The sequence below is a fragment of the Denticeps clupeoides genome, chromosome 12 (assembly GCF_900700375.1).
Source record: "Denticeps clupeoides chromosome 12, fDenClu1.1, whole genome shotgun sequence".
Taxonomy (NCBI): Eukaryota; Metazoa; Chordata; class Actinopteri; order Clupeiformes; family Denticipitidae; genus Denticeps; species Denticeps clupeoides.
The window spans coordinates 19980209-19997706 of NC_041718.1; the positions used below are offsets into that span (position 1 = coordinate 19980209).

Genomic DNA, 17498 nt, shown 5'->3' on the forward strand with positions numbered 1-17498 from the left:
ACACACACACACACACACAGTGCTTTAGTCAGGGTTGAACCTACTTAAATATTTTCCATCTTCCCAACAGTAACTCTGAAACATGTTCAGGAAGTGCAAAACATACACGTAATGATTATTAAGAAGTGAAAGTAGCAATAATTTCATGTTGGTAGTAGCCTAGTGGGTAACACACTCGCCTATGAACCAGAAGACCCAGGTTCAAACCCCACTTACTACCATCGTGTCCCTGAGCAGGACACTTAACCCAGAATGTCGCAGGGGGGGGACTGTCACAGTCACTACTGATTATAAGTCGCACTGGATAACGGCGTCTGATAAATTTAATAATAAATGCTGTAAATGTGCAGAAAAGGCTGAGAAATGTGCAGTCATTGTGAAACACTGCAGCTTTTATGACAGGCACCTGGGGAGCAGCGTGTGGGCATTGCCACCTTGGCGAATCTGGGTTCGGATTCGCCAACCTTCTGATTATGGGTCCTCTTCCTTACCCCCTAGACCCCATAATCAGAAGGTTGCCGGTTCGAATCCCGATTCGCCAAGGTGCCACTGAGGTGCCACTGATCAAAGCACCGTCCCCACACACTGCTCCCTGTCATGGTTGCCCACTGCTCACCAAGGGTGATGGTTAAATGCAGAGGACAAATTTCACTGTGCAATCACTTTAACTGCCCCACGCAGTTAAAAAAAACAATAAAACAATGCAAGATCTTTGTTTGTAGTTTGGGACAAGCATTTATTAAAAAGAAAAATAATATGTGACATACTGCAAAGGAGTTGCAGTAAAAACTCTCATGTAAACAAAACATGTCCCCCTAATTTATCACATCATCAAATCAACCACCAGATGATCACCCACTCAACTGCAGAGAAGCATCCAGGTTTAAGCTCAAGTGTGCCACATTAGTGACACTGTTTTTATTCCAGGAAGACTCAATTAACAAAATGTAACATGTTACAATCACACACACAAAAAAAAAAAGATGACAGCAACGGTCAAGACAGTTGAGAAGCTCCATTTGCGTCAGCTTCATCTTTGTCCAACGAATTCTTTCAATACAAATGCAGGACCATTTTGGCCCAGACTAAATCTTTACAACGACTCACTCTGACTTTGGTCCGTCTCAAAGGCCAAGGTCACAACGGGGTCAGGGGTCAAATAATTTTTTCCTAAAAGGAATGCTCCCTCAGCACAAGCAAATTGCAGGTTTTACGGATGTGCGTCAGACCACGTTGACACCAATAGCTTATAAAACTGCTTCCAACAAAATGGAATCCTGTAGCTTTCAACTCAAGTCATCTCAAACCACCACTGGCACGTTCAGCTAAACACACAGACCCTGAGGTAATCTTTCTAGGTAGAAAAAAAGTTGGATTATTTGCTCAGACCTACACAACAGGACCTGTACACATACAGTGTTAAATCAAGGAACATGAGGGGTAAATTATAGTAACAATGTTCATGCAACCTTAAAATCAATATGAAGTTAGGTTCTGAAAAGTCACCCTATAGGAGCTTCTGACTAATGTGTTATGCTAATGCACACAAGTCAAACCACCAAAAAACACCCTGGTGAGGAAAAGAGAAAAATGCAAATATGCAAATCGTAAACAAATATCAAATACTTGATTGCTAGGGCGATGAATACATTTCTGCCATGTGATAATGAAAGAATGATTATAAGCTCTTGTTGAGGAGGGAAGATGACTTCATCTGACCATCAGAGTTGAGGGCGGTTCACAGCCACGCCCTTCCTCATCCATGCATAGCAAACTGTGTACCAGTTCAGTCCTGTCTGTACAGAATGGATCATATCTGATAATATCTGCCAGCCTATTGATGTTTCTCACGGACGTCATGCACTTGAGTTGCAGGGGGCGCTTAGGGGTGCAGGAGTTGAAGGCACCAACTTTGAGATCAAGTCGATATCCCAGTTGTGATTATCGGTCAGTCACCGGTGATACCCCTTATTTGACAGTTTATCGCTCCTTGGGGGGGTCAAACGATTGGGTTAAATATAAATCCTGCTGTCAACAGAACCACCAAAGAATCCTGGGAAATCTGTGAGAACTAGCACTTCCTCCAATTTCCAGGATTACGTCCTGATCCAGGATTACTGTACCAAGGCAGCTTGTCCAGCGGATGAAGGGACGAGGGGACGTCTGACTGTGGGAATACGTCTCCACCAGCGGCCAGATGCCTGGAGACTGGAAGCACTAGAAGCAGCAGGTGCAGTATTTGTAAAGGGGGAACACACACACACACACACAGTACATTTGTGGGAATTGCTCTTTATTCCCATTTTGGGATAGATTCCATGCAGAACCCACTAGTTTCCTCTTAAATCACTCCAGGAGGTCCTAAAACGGCACAAAAATAAAGGGTCAGTCTAAAATAGTCATTTTGTCATATTGTATCAATGAACGGAGTCACTTTAACACTTAAATTTACCTCATCCGACTCATCGTGGTAGTGCATCTTGCTGGACCCATCAATGTTGAAATCATCAATGCCCTCAATACCGTTGGCCTCGGCATGCTGCTGCAACACAGAGTACCTGTGCACCAGGAACCTTAAATCACAAGACATGTAAAAGAACAATTAGGACAGCACAGTCACACTTCATGCAGTGGTTTTAATGGGACACATACTGGATAAATGGATATATTTACATAAAAAGTAAGTAATAGCACTCACCTTCCCCCACAAACATACTTCTTAATGAGGAGGACACCAGCAGCAGCGCTGACCAGCAGGAGTGAGATCACAACGGCCACAATGGGGGCCAAACTCACATGAGAATCGGTCTGAGTGGGGGGTGGCAAAGAAAATAAAAATCCCACACTAGAGGTTGAGGGTACATTAGAAAATATGAGGTTTGAGAGAAGGGTTTCTGACCAGTGTGTCGGGTCTGATCATGTTGCTGATGCATTTTGTGCTCAGGTCGATCTCTCTTCGCTCTGGCATGATGCCTCCCTGACAGTGATTCCCAGGAATTTTCCGGTAACTGAGGAAGACACAGAGTGGATGAATTCAGCAGAGTCATTATTACCTTCCATGCTGTGCTTTGATTAGATAAGCAGTTATGGAGAACTAAAGTCAGTATGTTGTAATGTCTTCCCTTCCAACTCATCAGACATGGGAAGTAGCGACTAGATGGGAGATAGATGCCCACATTAATGGCTACTAATTACAAAGTCTACTGATGAAGACAGGTTCCTGACCCGCTGGTCTGCAGTTGCTCCTTATTTCCATGGAGACAGAACTCTAGTGCCTGGCCCTTCAGCTCTGGCTGCGGTTCACACTCGGAACTGTTCTCTGGGCGGAAGTATCCAAAGTCGCTGAGGATGGGAGGAGTGACAAGCTTTAATGCTGCAATCATGGAAATCATTAAAATGAGCTAAGATTAATGAACAATTGTATTCATGATACACCTAAAATTGCAACCTTATTCTGAGAACTCACCACTGGTAATCGTCTAACGTACATGGACAAGGCGTCGGGTCAGTCATGACCACGTAGTCCCTGCCATTCCAGCACACAGAGTCCTTGCGCAGCCGAAGGAATCGCTCTTTATACCCCAGCACACACCCATCTGTAGGGCCGTTGGTATTGTCTGAGTGAGCCAGCCACTGGACGTAGTCCCCGTCTCCACCTGAACAATGGGCCATTTGTAATTAGTGAAGGTGATGTGATTGTCATTGTGATGTACTGCAGCACACAGCGCAAAACGTGTCCTCTGCTTTTAACAATCACCCTTGGTGAGCAGTGGGCAGCCATGACAGGCGCCTGGGGAGCAGTGTGTGGGGACGGTACCTTGCTCAGTGGCACCTTGGCGGATCGGGATTCAAACCGGTAACCTCCCGATTAGGCCACCACTGCCCTCTATTATTGTTAGTGGTCAGTTAATTCATTCTTCTATAGCCAATTGACACATATACAGGGAGTGCAGAATTATTAGGCAAATGAGTATTTTGTCCACATCATCCTCTTCATGCATGTTGTCTTACTCCAAGCTGTATAGGCTCGAAAGCCTACGACCAATTAAGCATATTAGGTTATGTGCATCTCTGTAATGAGAAGGGGTGTGGTCTAATGACATCAACACCCTATATCAGGTGTGCATAATTATTAGGCAACTTCCTTTCCTTTGGCAAAATGGGTCAAAAGAAGGACTTGACAGGCTCAAAAATAGTGAGATATCTTGCAGAGGGATGCAGCACTCTTAAAATTGCAAAGCTTCTGAAGCGTGATCAAACAATCAAGCGTTTCATTCAAAATAGTCAACAGGGTCGCAAGAAGCGTGTGGAAAAACCAAGGCGCAAAATAACTGCCCATGAACTGAGAAAAGTCAAGCGTGCAGCTGCCAAGATGCCACTTGCCACCAGTTTGGCCATATTTCAGAGCTGCAACATCACTAGAGTGCACAAAAGCACAAGGTGTGCAATACTCCGAGACATAGCCAAGGTAAGAAAGGCTGAAAGACGACCACCACTGAACAAGACACACAAGCTGAAATGTCAAGACTGGGCCAAGAAATATCTCAAGACTGATTTTTCTAAGGTTTTACGGACTGATGAAATGAGAGTGAGTCTTGATGGGCCAGATGGATGGGCCCGTGGCTGGATTGGTAAAGGGCAGAGAGCTCCAGTCCGACTCAGACACCAGCAAGATGGAGGTGGAGTACTGGTTTGGGCTGGTATCATCAAAGATGAGCTTGTGGGGCCTTTTCGGGTTGAGGATGGAGTCAAGCTCAACTCCCAGTCCTACTGCCAGTTTCTGGAAGACACCTTCTTTAAGCAGTGGTACAGGAAGAAGTCTGCATCCTTCAAGAAAAACATGATTTTCATGCAGGACAATGCTCCATCACACGCGTCCAAGTACTCCACAGTGTGGCTGGCAAGAAAGGGTATAAAAGAAGAAAAACTAATGACATGGCCTCCTTGTTCACCTGATCTGAACCCCATTGAGAACCTGTGGTCCATCATCAAATGTGAGCTTTACAAGGAGGGAAAACAGTACACCTCTCTGAACAGTGTCTGGGAGGCTGTGGTTGCTGCTGCACGCAATGTTGATGGTGAACAGATCAAAACACTGACAGAATCCATGGATGGCAGGCTTTTGAGTGTCCTTGCAAAGAAAGGTGGCTATATTGGTTGCTGATTTGTTTTTGAATGTCAGAAATGTATATTTGTGAATGTGGAGATGTTTATATTGGTTTCACTGGTAAAAATAAATAATTGAAATGGGTATATATTTGTTTTTTGTTAAGTTGCCTAATAATTATGCACAGTAATAGTCACCTGCACACACAGATATCCCCCTAAAATAGCTAAAAACTCAAAACTACTTCCAAAAACATTCAGCTTTGATATTGAGTTTTTTGGGTTCATTGAGAACATAGTTGTTCAATAATAAAATTATTCCTCAAAAATACAACTTGCCTAATAATTCTGCACTCCCTGTACGGTCCATTTACTGCAATTTTACACACTGAATAATGTCTGATCACAAGTAATGTTTGTGTCCTTGTTGTGCCCATGGAGATTCTTGAATAGTGTTAACTGTATATTAAAATGTGAAAAACCAAAAATACAATACACATACGGGTCGAAGGCACACAGCCTCGAACTGCCACTCACAGTCTCTGGAGAGCACTTGTCTGAAGTCGATGGTGACAGAGACCCAGTGCTGTGACCGCGAGAAGTCGCGGTACCCCCAGAGGCTGACATTCATTGACCGCGCCCCAGGCTCGGCTGCCAGTCCGGTGAAGAAAATGGGCTGGTCGGTGAAGTTAAACATGTGCCAACACTGGCCTTCATCTGTGGAGAACCTGGAAATGGAAAATGCTATTTAGTTCAGTTATGAACCAGAAGACCCAGGTTCAAACCCCACTTACTACCATTGTGTCCCTGAGCAAGACACTTAAACCTAAGTGTCTCCAGGGGGGGACTGTCCCTGTAACTACTGATTGTAAGGGGCTCTGGATAAGGGCGTCTAATAAATGCTGTAAATCTAATGATATTCCCTGTAATCTAATGATAAACACTGCTTACAGAAACTGAGCCACCCATAAAATAACATCCTGAACAGAAATAGGTCTGGAGAGCAGGCATGTAAAAAAGGAGGGGAAATGTCAGTTAAAAAGTTTGGGGTCAAAAACAAAACCACATTCTTCCACTGTCCTTGCAACAAAACCTGCAAACACGCTGCATAAAAGGCACATTTTCCCACAAAGGTACTTTTCCCCACTTAGCCACTATAGGAGACATGTGGACTCATTTATGTACAAAGTACTTTTGTTTTATATGTAATAAGTATGTTTGATGAATCGTTTTTTCCAGAGTTGCCTCTTTTTAGCTTCATGGCTGCTTTGTTCATCATCAAAAGCTGCTTCATGAGATGCTGATTAACATGAGTTAATGATGAGGAAGTGTTCAGCATGAACTTTCAGGACTGTTTGAAACCGTCCCCACTGTCTGACTTAAGGTGGTGGAGAGAAGCCAAGAGTGTGACATGCTGCAGTCACAGCAAAAACTCCCTGATTTGGAGAGATGTGAATCTTCAACTTTTTGCCTTGATCCGCCATTGATTTTTATTTATTACATTGATTTCATGGTCCTATGTCTACAGTTTTGTTCTATAATGTAAAAAGTGAAAGACTCATAAATGAGTAGGTGCGGCCAAACTCATGACTGAGGTACATCTTACTTAATCTGCGAGACTGGGTGGGGGACATGTTCCACGGCAACCAGCAGCCCCCCCGAATCCAGGATGGCATAGTGGTGGGGTCCATTCAGAGCACGAAGCCATGTGTAGCCTCCATCATCAGACACGTACACGTCAGGTGATGTCAGAGACCCCACGTCCCCCACGCTCCCTGGAGAAACCAACCAAGACCAGTTACCTGAGACTGCCCGCCATCCAGAACTCTCTGTGTGGGTGGGGAGACGCGCTTACCGTGAGCCAGGATGAGCCCCACTGCGTTGTGCTCGGAGTGAGGCGGCATCGGCACGTTCATCTTTATGGAGATGCTATAGGACGCGTGGATATGAAGGCTGCACTGTGGGACCAGAAAAGAAGAACAAAAATACAATAACAGTTTGAATGACTCCTAATAATAAGCTATAGTGCAGCGTTTTCGTGTCTTTCTATACAATACAGCATTTTATAGCATTTAAAAAGGCTGAAAATGAGTTTACTCTGTTGGGCTTCTATTTTCAAGTAAAATAATGTTCCACTATGGCCAGAATACGCAAGGGGTAATATATTATATCAATTATATATCTCCTAATATTGCAATCAAAGTAATTGGTCAGCCGCATTCCTTCCTTACAGCTACAAGACAGCAAAAATGTTAAAGGTCCCATTGACATAAAAAATGTGACTTTATGAGATTATTTAACATTAGTAAGAGTTCCTCAAGTCTGTCTGCGGTCCTGCGGTGGCTAGAAATGGCGACAGGTGTAAAGAGTGTTTTGGCCGTTCTGCTTCACCGTTCAGAGAGCGGCAGGTCGGACGGTCGGATCTGGAATTTGTCCCCTTGTGACTTCATAAGGGGAAAGGTCACCTCCCGTTTCTCATGCTTTTTCCGGCCAGAGAATTTCCCACATTATCTCTAAACATTATCTCTACTGACCGTCATGGCTTCCAAACATGCGAAGCATTGCAGTTGTTCGGTGATTGAATATAAAAATGAGTTCCGCCTTATGAGATTCTGAAGAACCAGCGGGTTAATTTTGTTGGCGACACGACTTCCTGTCAGCGCCAAACATTGTTGTTGGTGAATGGTGCCCGCTCATCTTCTATAGGCCGCTCTCCTCCCCTCACTGTGGGACTGGATCAAAGTGGCTGTAATTCTGCACCAAGGCTGAATTTCGGAACAAGACTTCAGATACAGAATTAGGGGACCGACAAGACCGATATAAAAGCCCAAAAAAATTCATGTCAGGGGACCTAATAAAGTTGGCAGAAGAAGTAGAAACGTAGAAATGTGAAACATATTACAGGAATTACAGGATCGCCTAGAACATGTAAAGAGAATCATGAATGTGCCTCTCGTAGTGAACATGAACAAAGTCAAATGGAGAGTTTCTCCCACCATGTGAGGATTCGCAGCAGTGGAGTCACACACACTGTTCCAAGGCTTGCGGAGGGGTTGCCACCGTGCCCCCTGGTCAAAGGTCACCACCGTCTGCACAGAGCCATCTGTAGGGGTCACAGCAAGAAGTTTTACTTCTGTAATGTATGCCGTCGCATGCACAGTAGATGGAAGCAGAACGTACCTTCATCAAGAACACTGGTCATGTACACCCCTCTGAGTGAAGTGACATTGGTGAAGTCGGTGTCACCAGCATTAGTGGTGTAGAGGTGGCGCTCAAGAGATTTGGAAAACAGGATGCCTCGTTCATCCGATATGTAAACAGTGCCGACACCAGAGTCTGTAGAAAAAGGCACAGAGGGTTAAAAAAAAAAAAAAAAAAAAAAAAAAAAAAAAAAAAAAAAAAAAAAAAAAGGTGGCAACGTCCCCACACACTGCTCCCCGGGTGTCATAGCAGCCCACTGCTCACCAAGGGTGATGGTTAAATACAGAGGACACATTTTGTTGTGTCACTGTGTGCTGTGCTGCAGTGTTTCAGAATGACAATCTCTTCACTTTCAAAAATGGCTGACATTTTTGACATGTAGGTTCTATGGGTTTGGTTCTAAAACATCCCAAATGTACACACAATATCATATTAAATGGTAAATAAAAGGATGGGTCTGATTCTGTCTGGCTCAGGCCTAACCTTTTATGCCTGATTACAGCTCTAGTTTATAGACCAGTGTGCCATCAAATTTAACCATAATACAGACCATATCAGCCTTATTCATTCCAGAGGGACGATATACAGACCCCCCAGGTCGTCCACGTGCATGAACACCATGTCCTCGCTGGCAGCCAGGATGGAGTAGAACTGCTCGTGGCCAACAGTGGGCAGCTGGGCCATGTTCCACACTTCGCCCTGGTCCACGGACACATGGATCATCCTGGTGGACCCCTGAGGAACACACAGAGAGTTACACACCACTGCATGCACTGTGCATGAGGGTACAGCTGATGGTGTACTTGTGAACTAGGTGAGACAGGTAGCTTAGTATACAGGGTGGCCCATTTATATGGATACAATGACAATCCAACACAATGAGCAGCACATTGAACACATTTTATAAGTTGTCAGAAACTTGTAAATAACTCATGAAAGAATAAAACTACGTTACGTGTTTTTCTTGTGAAATTACCAATAAATTTAATGTGTCACATGACCCTCTTCCTATTGAAAAAACAAAAGTTGGATCCAAGATGGCTGACTTCAAAATGGCCACTATGGTCACCACCCATCTTGAAAAGTTTGCCCCCTCACATATACTAATGTGCCCCAAACAGGACGTTAATATCATTCCCATTTGATTAAGGTGTATCCATATAAATGGCCCACCCTGTACAATGGTCACACACAGACACACACTCACCACACCAGTCATTACAGAGGAGAAAACAAAGCGCCCGCCAAGGCCAAACGAGTAGATTCTGCTCCCAATGGTCTTAAAGGTTCTGCCGTAGTCTGAGGTCTTTTTGAGTTCCAGAGACCCACGGTCACCTGATAGATGAACATACACAGGGACACACACTCAGCTGACCTCAGATGCATCTTGAAGACTTCAATACAAATTAAATACAAAGTTAAGAGTAAACTGAAAAAATACCACTCACTGCAGGATCCATTTGGGTTTGTTGAGAAGAAAATTGTGTTTTCTGGTCCCCTGAATAGAGAGAAAATTGTGATAACAGATGGATGGGATGGAAGAATATAATTAAACACTGGATGGGGAAAGCATGAACAGTAAATATCTGACCCAATTGAATGCATTATGTGTTTTAAAGTTGTTACCATTTCACCAGGCAGACCATGTCGTGGCTCCTCCTCCAGTTCACCCCGAAATCTTCAGAAAGCCACATGTCATTCTGATACACAAACAGCAGGAGACGATACATTTAGTGGATGCTGGTGTCCCCAGGACTAATTTGCTCAGGCACAAATTGGTAGTAAGTGGGGTTAACATTCATCTGGTTCATATGTGAGTTTGCCACCCGCTTAGCTACTACCATCGGCTAAAAAAACCTACTCTGGGCTTCTGGGTACTGGGTCCAACAAGAAAGATGGTATGTTCTTATGTATAGTTGTTTTTGGCAGCCTATATTAATCTTAGTTTTAGTCTAGTCTTTGCGTCCAGATGTCACTTTAGTCTAGTTTTTGTCGACTAAAAGTCTCATTTTTGTCAAATTTATCCATGAATAATTAAGTCTAGTTTTAGTCAATGAAAGTTGTATTTTAGTCTCTTTTTTGTAATGAAATTCTATTTAACCCAGTCAATTTAGTGCAAGTAGAACAGCCAAAAACAAAATTTTCTTTTAGTCAAATCTGATTATTATTATTACCTTATAGACTCAAGAGTACTCTACATTCATTCCAGTCCCACACATTCTGTTTTCTTTTCCACTTCACTGTAAAGAAAGTGTTCAAAGATCGCTTCATCTTTTTCTCCCAGCCATTTGAAAACCCACCACAAGTACCCTGAAATCTATAATAATCTAAATGCATATATTAATCTATGTAATGCAATGAATGGGAATTGCAGATATCGTCTGTGCGACAGAGGAAACAGAAATACTGCATAATAATAATATTAAACAAGAGGAATCAACATCTTGTCTCATTTTCATTGACAAAAACAGAGACGATTCTGTCTAGTTTTCATCTTGTAAACCACATTTACTGTCGTTTTTATTCATCAACAATATTACATAATATATTCTGATATATATAGTCACGACCAGCCTTTATGTTGCATCTCATCTGCTCACATCATAAATTTTGATGACGAAAACAACACTAGTCTTGAGAAAATAAAAGGAATGTTAATGATCGAAAGAGCAGAAAACAGGAAGCAACTAATGAAGAACCTCACCACGGAGCTGATGGCCAGAAGGACGTCACTGTTATGAGGGTTGTAGATAATCTGCATCCTGGGGTGAAAAGGCAGGCTGGTCTGAGCGAAACTCCGCCCAAAATCCACTGAGCGGAAGATCTGAGCGCCACTCCTCTCCAGCAGGTCACCTGTGAGGATGACCTGTCACATGACCACAGGATCAGCACGGTGCGAAACGAGTTCAGAAACTTTCATTTCTTAATTCCAATTTAATCTGTATGCATCAGCAGACCTTGCCAGAATTTTCTGGTCCAATGGCGATGCCCAGCTCTGTCTGGATGAAGGTGTGGTTGATGAGATGGGTCACATCCTGGAAGGTCTTGCCATAGTCTTCACTGGCCGAACGAGAAGAAACATTCAACATGCATCACGGCCATTAATAAGAACTGACTATCATAAATGACTCTTACCTTCTGTAAAGTTTCGACTGACCGATTCGAATCATGAAAAGGGGCACCTGAAACGTGGTCAGAGCCAGGAGAACCTGTGCACAAAACGTCTGCGGTCAGAGCTGCGACTTTCAACCCTCCTCATTCCCCGGGGTATGTCAGCTGACGTCACAAATGTGACCACGGCCACTACCGACACCAACGTGTCAGTGAACTAGTGACTAGGGATGTCACGATTATAGATTTTGATGGCACGATTATCGTCTGGGAAATAATCACGGTTTCACGATTATCACGATTATTTCACAATGTAGACAATCACATTATTTAGAGGTTTTTACTTTTTATTTACTGCTGTCTTAACCATAAACAAACAATAATGTGCATAAATGGAACATAAACAAATGGGTAGTGCCTTTTGGAACATAAATAATAATGTAAACAGTGATGCATTATAGTTAAAACAAAAATAAACAGTCTTTCTTTAGAATTTAATTTAAGCTCACATATTATTCAAATAAACATATTCAAAGGCTACAGGATTGGAGTGCTCTTTTGTCTGGAGTGCTTGCTTCAGTTCTATCAGTTTATATTATATTAAACACCAGCTCGGTCCGTGTACTTAGCCGGACGAGTGTGTGGATGTGTGAGTTACAGTGAAGTTCCTATGTGTGTGTGTGTGTGTGTATACACCCGAGTTGCGATGCATCTAAGAATTGTTTTTTTTTACCCCACCCCTAGTGAAATTTGACACATTTATATTGAATTCCCTCCAACTCATTAAATAACTCGCTACTAATAGTTTAAATCAGTTATTTTGTATTACCTTTACTTGGGCGTATAAAGCTGGATGATGATCCCGCAGGTGCTGAGTGAGTCATGTTCGAGGTATTACCTCCTTTTGCCGAAACTTTCTTGTGGCACGTTTTGCATGTGGGTGACCCATCGTCTTGAATGTGACCCTCTGTATTCTTGGGGTATCCCAAAAACTCCCATATGGCAGACTTCAATCGTTTTTTTGGTGGAAATAAAGCGTTTTCAGCTTTTGTCTCTGCCATTGTTTAACGCAGTCAAGTGAGCCGTCATGCGCTGATTGTACTGTCTGTGTTTCTAGCGGAAGTGCACTCCTGGTGGTAAAATGTTTTTGTTCCGGGCGAGTGCCACCAAGCTGTTGATAGCATTGTCATAATCTACGTTTTTAAGAGCGCCAACAGTGTTACGATTAATTAACCGTGCCGTTTTAAATCGTGGTTAATCGTGAAACCGCTTAATCGTGACATCCCTACTAGTGAGTGGCATTGTGACCCCGGCCTGTCAAATATCTCCCTCTTCTCATACAGTGTGTGACGCGAGGCGCGTGTGATACTCACCCCCGTCCCGTCACCGACCCAGGCCAACGACACCGAGCCACTGAGGTCATTGAACACGTTCTGCAAACGAGAGAATAATGTATTTGTTACGCCGTGCAGGCTGGGGATATTGGTATGTGACATTTCACAGCAGAAATGCTGACTGTCCCACTGTCAGTCTGTGGTTGGGATTCTTCGTGTTAAGATCCCCCCCCCCATGCAGGCCACAGGCGCAGTAAACACACAGGACTTCAGCCACCCAAAGAGCTCCGCACAGTGATCAATGACAGATGGCTCTCATCCGAAACTGGACAAAGCAGCCTGCAGGTACGTCGTCGGTACGAGATCTGACGCAGACAAGCCTATTTCTGAACAAGCCACTCTGAACGTTCCACAACGTTGTAATAACGTACAGACGCGCAGCCTGAATAACCGTGTGTCATATCTCCTCTAAATCTGAGCCAATCACAGTACTTTGATTACTTTCCACCAGAATATTATAACATCTCGAAGATTACAGCAAAGCAGATGTAAACAGAAATCTCTGAATATTTTTGGATACTAGGAAAAACACCTAGAAAAAAGCAGCTATAGGCCACAATAGTGAATAATTATATATAGTAAAATAAAATACTTAAATCATTCTGGAATAACAAAAGGGCCAATAAAAAAAGTTAATAAAAAGCTAGATTATAAATACAATATAATAACTGATGAAAGTTTGAATGTTTTTCCCCCAAATTGATTCATTTTATCATGCATAAGGTTCCTTCTCCACAAATTTGTTGATAACTGTGGATCTTCTGACAACTGGTCTTTGGCTCACATTCTTCGGAATATATACTGTGTGAATCCTGCCTTGAGTAGAGAACACACACACACACACACACACACACACACACACACACTTTATTGGCCCTTAGGGAGCCTGACCCTGACAATGCATTTTAGCCACCAGGGAACAGCCTCCTCCACCACTCTCCGCGGGGCAGGATTGGCACTGAAGTGTGGCCTGGGGCTAATCTGTCCCGTGAGAATGCAGGAAGCACCCTCCTCTCCCCGATAAAGGTCCATTCGCGTCCTGCTGCAAACATCAGAGCTACTCTGAGTGACTGTTGTTTGGGGAGGCGGAGACAACGCAGGAAGAGAAGAGATCTACCTACATTTACAGCATTTACCAGACGCCCTTATCCAGAGTGCCTTACAGTCAGTAGTTACGGGGACAGTCCCCCCCTGGAGACACTCAGGGTTAAGTGTCTTGCTCAGGGACACGATGGTAGTAGGTGGGATTTGAACCCGGGTCTTCTGGTTCACAGGCGAGTGTGTTGCCCAATGGCAATGACTGTACGTGGCCATTTACTCCCACGTGTTCACTATTCAGTTGAAACACACCTGCTTACATCTTGTGGAACAAACTTGAGACGACTCAAGTTAGACGGTGGGGACGGTAAAGTGAGCAGAATAGGAAATCTAACACAGCCACCAAAACATGACCTCTGAACGTGACCCCTGAAGGTATCTGCTCCGCTATCAGGAATCCAGAATTCCACCGTCCTGCGACTCGGCTTTCCCCCCGGACATTCCACCCCAAGCTCAACTGGACCGAGATCTGGAGGACTTGCCGGCCAAGCAGACACGTTGAACTGATTTTGGGTCCTGGACTTTTTTTTTCGAAGTGCGGCAGCCTGCCATCACAGGCATCACATTTCCACCAATACGCCCCGGGCCTCACCCCCGCCTTCCCATGGTGCGTCCCGGTGCAGCGTCTTCCCCGGGTACTGGCTCGTTTGTGTTTCCCGCATTAGATCCTTCAGAACTGCCACATCCTCCGTACGCAAATGTCGTGTGACACCCCGAAATCTTGATGAGGAGGAAAAGAAGAAAACAAACGGACATCTTCATCCGTCAGGCTGCCTCACATCCCTCCCCTCGCGTTGCTCCGCTCGTGGAGCTTCACGGAGAGAAGTGAAAATCTCCGGGCGGGGCCAGAGGGAACGCTCACACACCACCACCACCCCCCCCATTTTTCAGATGTTTACCTTCGGCAAGTAAATGAAACCAGAGCGAAGAAGAAAGAAAGAATTTCATCAAAACCGACGAGGAAGCGGCCCCAGCTGTTTGGACAGGTGGGCGGTGAGACGGTCTATCGGGCAGAAGGGGACACGGACCCGGCACCTCCAAGCTGTGGGGGGCCGCGTTTCATCCAGCCTCAAAACAGCCCGGATAAAAATATCCTCGCAGATGGGACTTCGGACTGCTGAATCATGGGAAATTGCGCGCGTTTGTTACTGTAACGTGACATTGATGCGCTCCCCCCCGGCGACGCTTCTAAAAACACTAAACCGTTTCCAAACGTTGCCTTAATCCACAAAACCAGGACCAGAAGTACTGACTAATCTGTGCTCCATTGTAGGAGTACGTGTAACGGCCGCCTCGCAAACGGGTGTCCTGCATGTGGGTCAGGCCGCGCGAGGACGTGCCCCCGAACGTCCCCCAGGCTGAGGCAGCGGAGGGAATTAAGGAGAGAGAGAAAAAAAAAAAATCCCTCAGCGGAGACATGAAGTCACGGGCAGCGGGCGCCAGCCTTGGCTCCGAAGGCCTCGCCATCAGTACATGACGTAACACGTTACATAAGTGCCCGACTCCCAGACAAGTGAGGTTCGAACTTCCATTCAACCCCAACGCACATCAAACGTCCCCGCCCGGATACCACCTGAAGTCCCTGCAGACGCGGCGACGCCCGGATTCTGATGCCAGCCGGACATGGGACAACAGAAGATTGCAGTACGAATCAAACCAAAGCAGTCTTTACTCATACGGCACGTTTTTTACGACTGTGACCCTGGATCTGTCGCTGCCTCGCTGGTGATGTCGCACCATTACACTGTAAGCGTTACATCTCGATGTAGTTACCATAACACGCCCCATTACTTCTCGATGTAGTTACCGTAACGTGTGCCCGTTACAGTACTGTAAGGGAAGTGTTACTTCTCGCTGTAGTTACCGTAACGCGTGTCCGTTACTGCTCGCTGTAGTTACCGTATCGCGTGCCCGTTACTTCTCGCTGTAGTTACCGTAACACGTGCTCGTTACTTCTCGCTGTAGTTACCGTATCGCGTGCCCGTTACTTCTCGCTGTAGTTACCGTATCGCGTGCCCGTTACTTCTCGCTGTAGTTACCGTATCGCGTGCCCGTTACTGATCGCTGTAGTTACCGTAACGCGTGTTTGTTACTTCTCGCTGTAGGTCCTGTAACGCGTGCTCGTTACTTCTCGCTGTAGGTACCGTAACGCGTGGTCGTTACTTCTCGCTGTACTTACCGTAAGGCATGCTCGTTATTTCTCGCTGTACTTACCGTAACACGTGCCTGTTACTTCTCGCTGTAGTTACCGTAACGCGTGCCCGTTACTTCTCGCTGTAGTTACCGTAACGCGTGCTCGTTACTTCTCGCTGTAGTTACCGTAACACGTGTCTGTTACTTCTCGCTGTAGGTACCGTAACGCGTGCTCGTTACTTCTCGCTGTAGTTACCGTAACACGTGCCTGTTACTTCTCGCTGTAGGTACCGTAACGCGTGCTCGTTACTTCTCGCTGTAGTTACCGTAACACGTGCCTGTTACTTCTCGCTGTAGTTACCGTAACGCGTGCCCGTTACTTCTCACCGTAGTTATTGTAACGCGCGTGTTACTTCTCTCCATAGTTACCGCCGTAGTTACTACTTGCTGTACTTTGTAACGCGGCCTTTTTCCCTCTAAAGGCGGGCATCTGTGACTGAAGTCCGTACCAGCGTGTAGTTTGGGTGAAGTAGAAGAGGAGTTGTCTGCGCTCACCGAGTGCGTGTTGTTCTGTAGCCGGGACTGGATGTCCTGCAGACCTCGGCAAGCCTCTCCTGGGCTCCTCTTCTGTAGTTCCCGGGGCTCCGACGCTCCGAAGCTGTTCACGGGTGGAGGGCGGCGGTCCGGGGCAGCGAGCCCATCGCCGAAAGCCGTCGGCGGGTGCAGCAGCAGCAGGACGGCGGCGCAGCGGAAAAAGGTGCCCATGTTCGCTCGAACCCTGTCCCGTCCGTTCAAGCAGGAGCCGCTACGCGCACGTTACGCGCATCTCCCATGCGCGGCGAGCCGAGAGACGCACAACTGCGCAGCAACGGGGACGCTCGACTGGCGAACAAACTTCTCTCCTCGGAGCTTCGCCGTCAAGTGAACTCGAAGCACCGACTCGTTGGCTACAAGAGTCGATTCATCTTCCACGCATGCGCGGAACGCGTTCCGCTCGAACCGCGGCGGCCGCTCGGGGAGCAGCCAATCACCGAACGGCTAGCGATGACAAATAGCCAATGGCTGACGAGCTGACAGGGTCCAAGCCCCTCCCAGCGCCGGAGCAGGACGCCGCTGACCCCAGATCAGCGGCTGCGGGGACGTCTGCGTACAAAGAACGATTCAGTTCAGTTGGACAAAAGGTCAATAATGTGTTTTGTCCAATAAAGGACAGTCCACATTTTACAAATATATTAAGTCCCAAAATATAAAAACACAACCACCTTAAAACTATGACGAACATGCAAACGCGTGTAAGAATTTTTTTCAATGACTTGCCAGCAATATTCTGAACACAGAGGACATTTGGGGATTCTAAAACTAACCTTGCGTCTTGACATTATGGTGTATTCTACACACACCAAAATTAAATGTTGATCTTGATCTCCATGGCTGCCCACCGCTCACCAAGGGTGA

At 45.5% G+C, this 17498-nt stretch overlaps 1 protein-coding gene across 3 annotated transcripts; it reads right to left on the bottom strand.

The window, feature by feature from the left end:
- Window positions 1–717: 717 nt before the first annotated feature.
- sort1a (sortilin 1a) lies at window positions 718–16999 on the bottom strand. 3 transcript variants are annotated; one of them, XM_028999428.1, is made up of 21 exons: window positions 16599–16999; window positions 12792–12851; window positions 11443–11516; window positions 11265–11367; window positions 11012–11173; window positions 9934–10007; window positions 9756–9805; window positions 9515–9642; window positions 8898–9042; window positions 8287–8442; window positions 8103–8209; window positions 6962–7064; window positions 6713–6881; window positions 5644–5834; window positions 3467–3656; window positions 3226–3342; window positions 2900–3008; window positions 2699–2808; window positions 2453–2573; window positions 2332–2361; window positions 718–2217 (listed from the first exon to the last, which is right to left on the bottom strand). In XM_028999428.1, exons 1-20 carry the CDS (start codon window positions 16806–16808, stop codon window positions 2347–2349), a joined length of 2394 nt encoding a protein of 797 aa, XP_028855261.1. In that variant the 5' UTR covers window positions 16809–16999; the 3' UTR covers window positions 718–2217; window positions 2332–2346. The 3 variants fall into 3 exon arrangements, with proteins under 3 accessions (XP_028855261.1, XP_028855260.1, XP_028855262.1); XM_028999427.1 differs by having other exon boundaries at window positions 718–2361; XM_028999429.1 differs by lacking the exon at window positions 16599–16999 and adding an exon at window positions 16431–16526 and having other exon boundaries at window positions 718–2361.
- Between the last annotated feature and the right edge of the window lie 499 nt (window positions 17000–17498).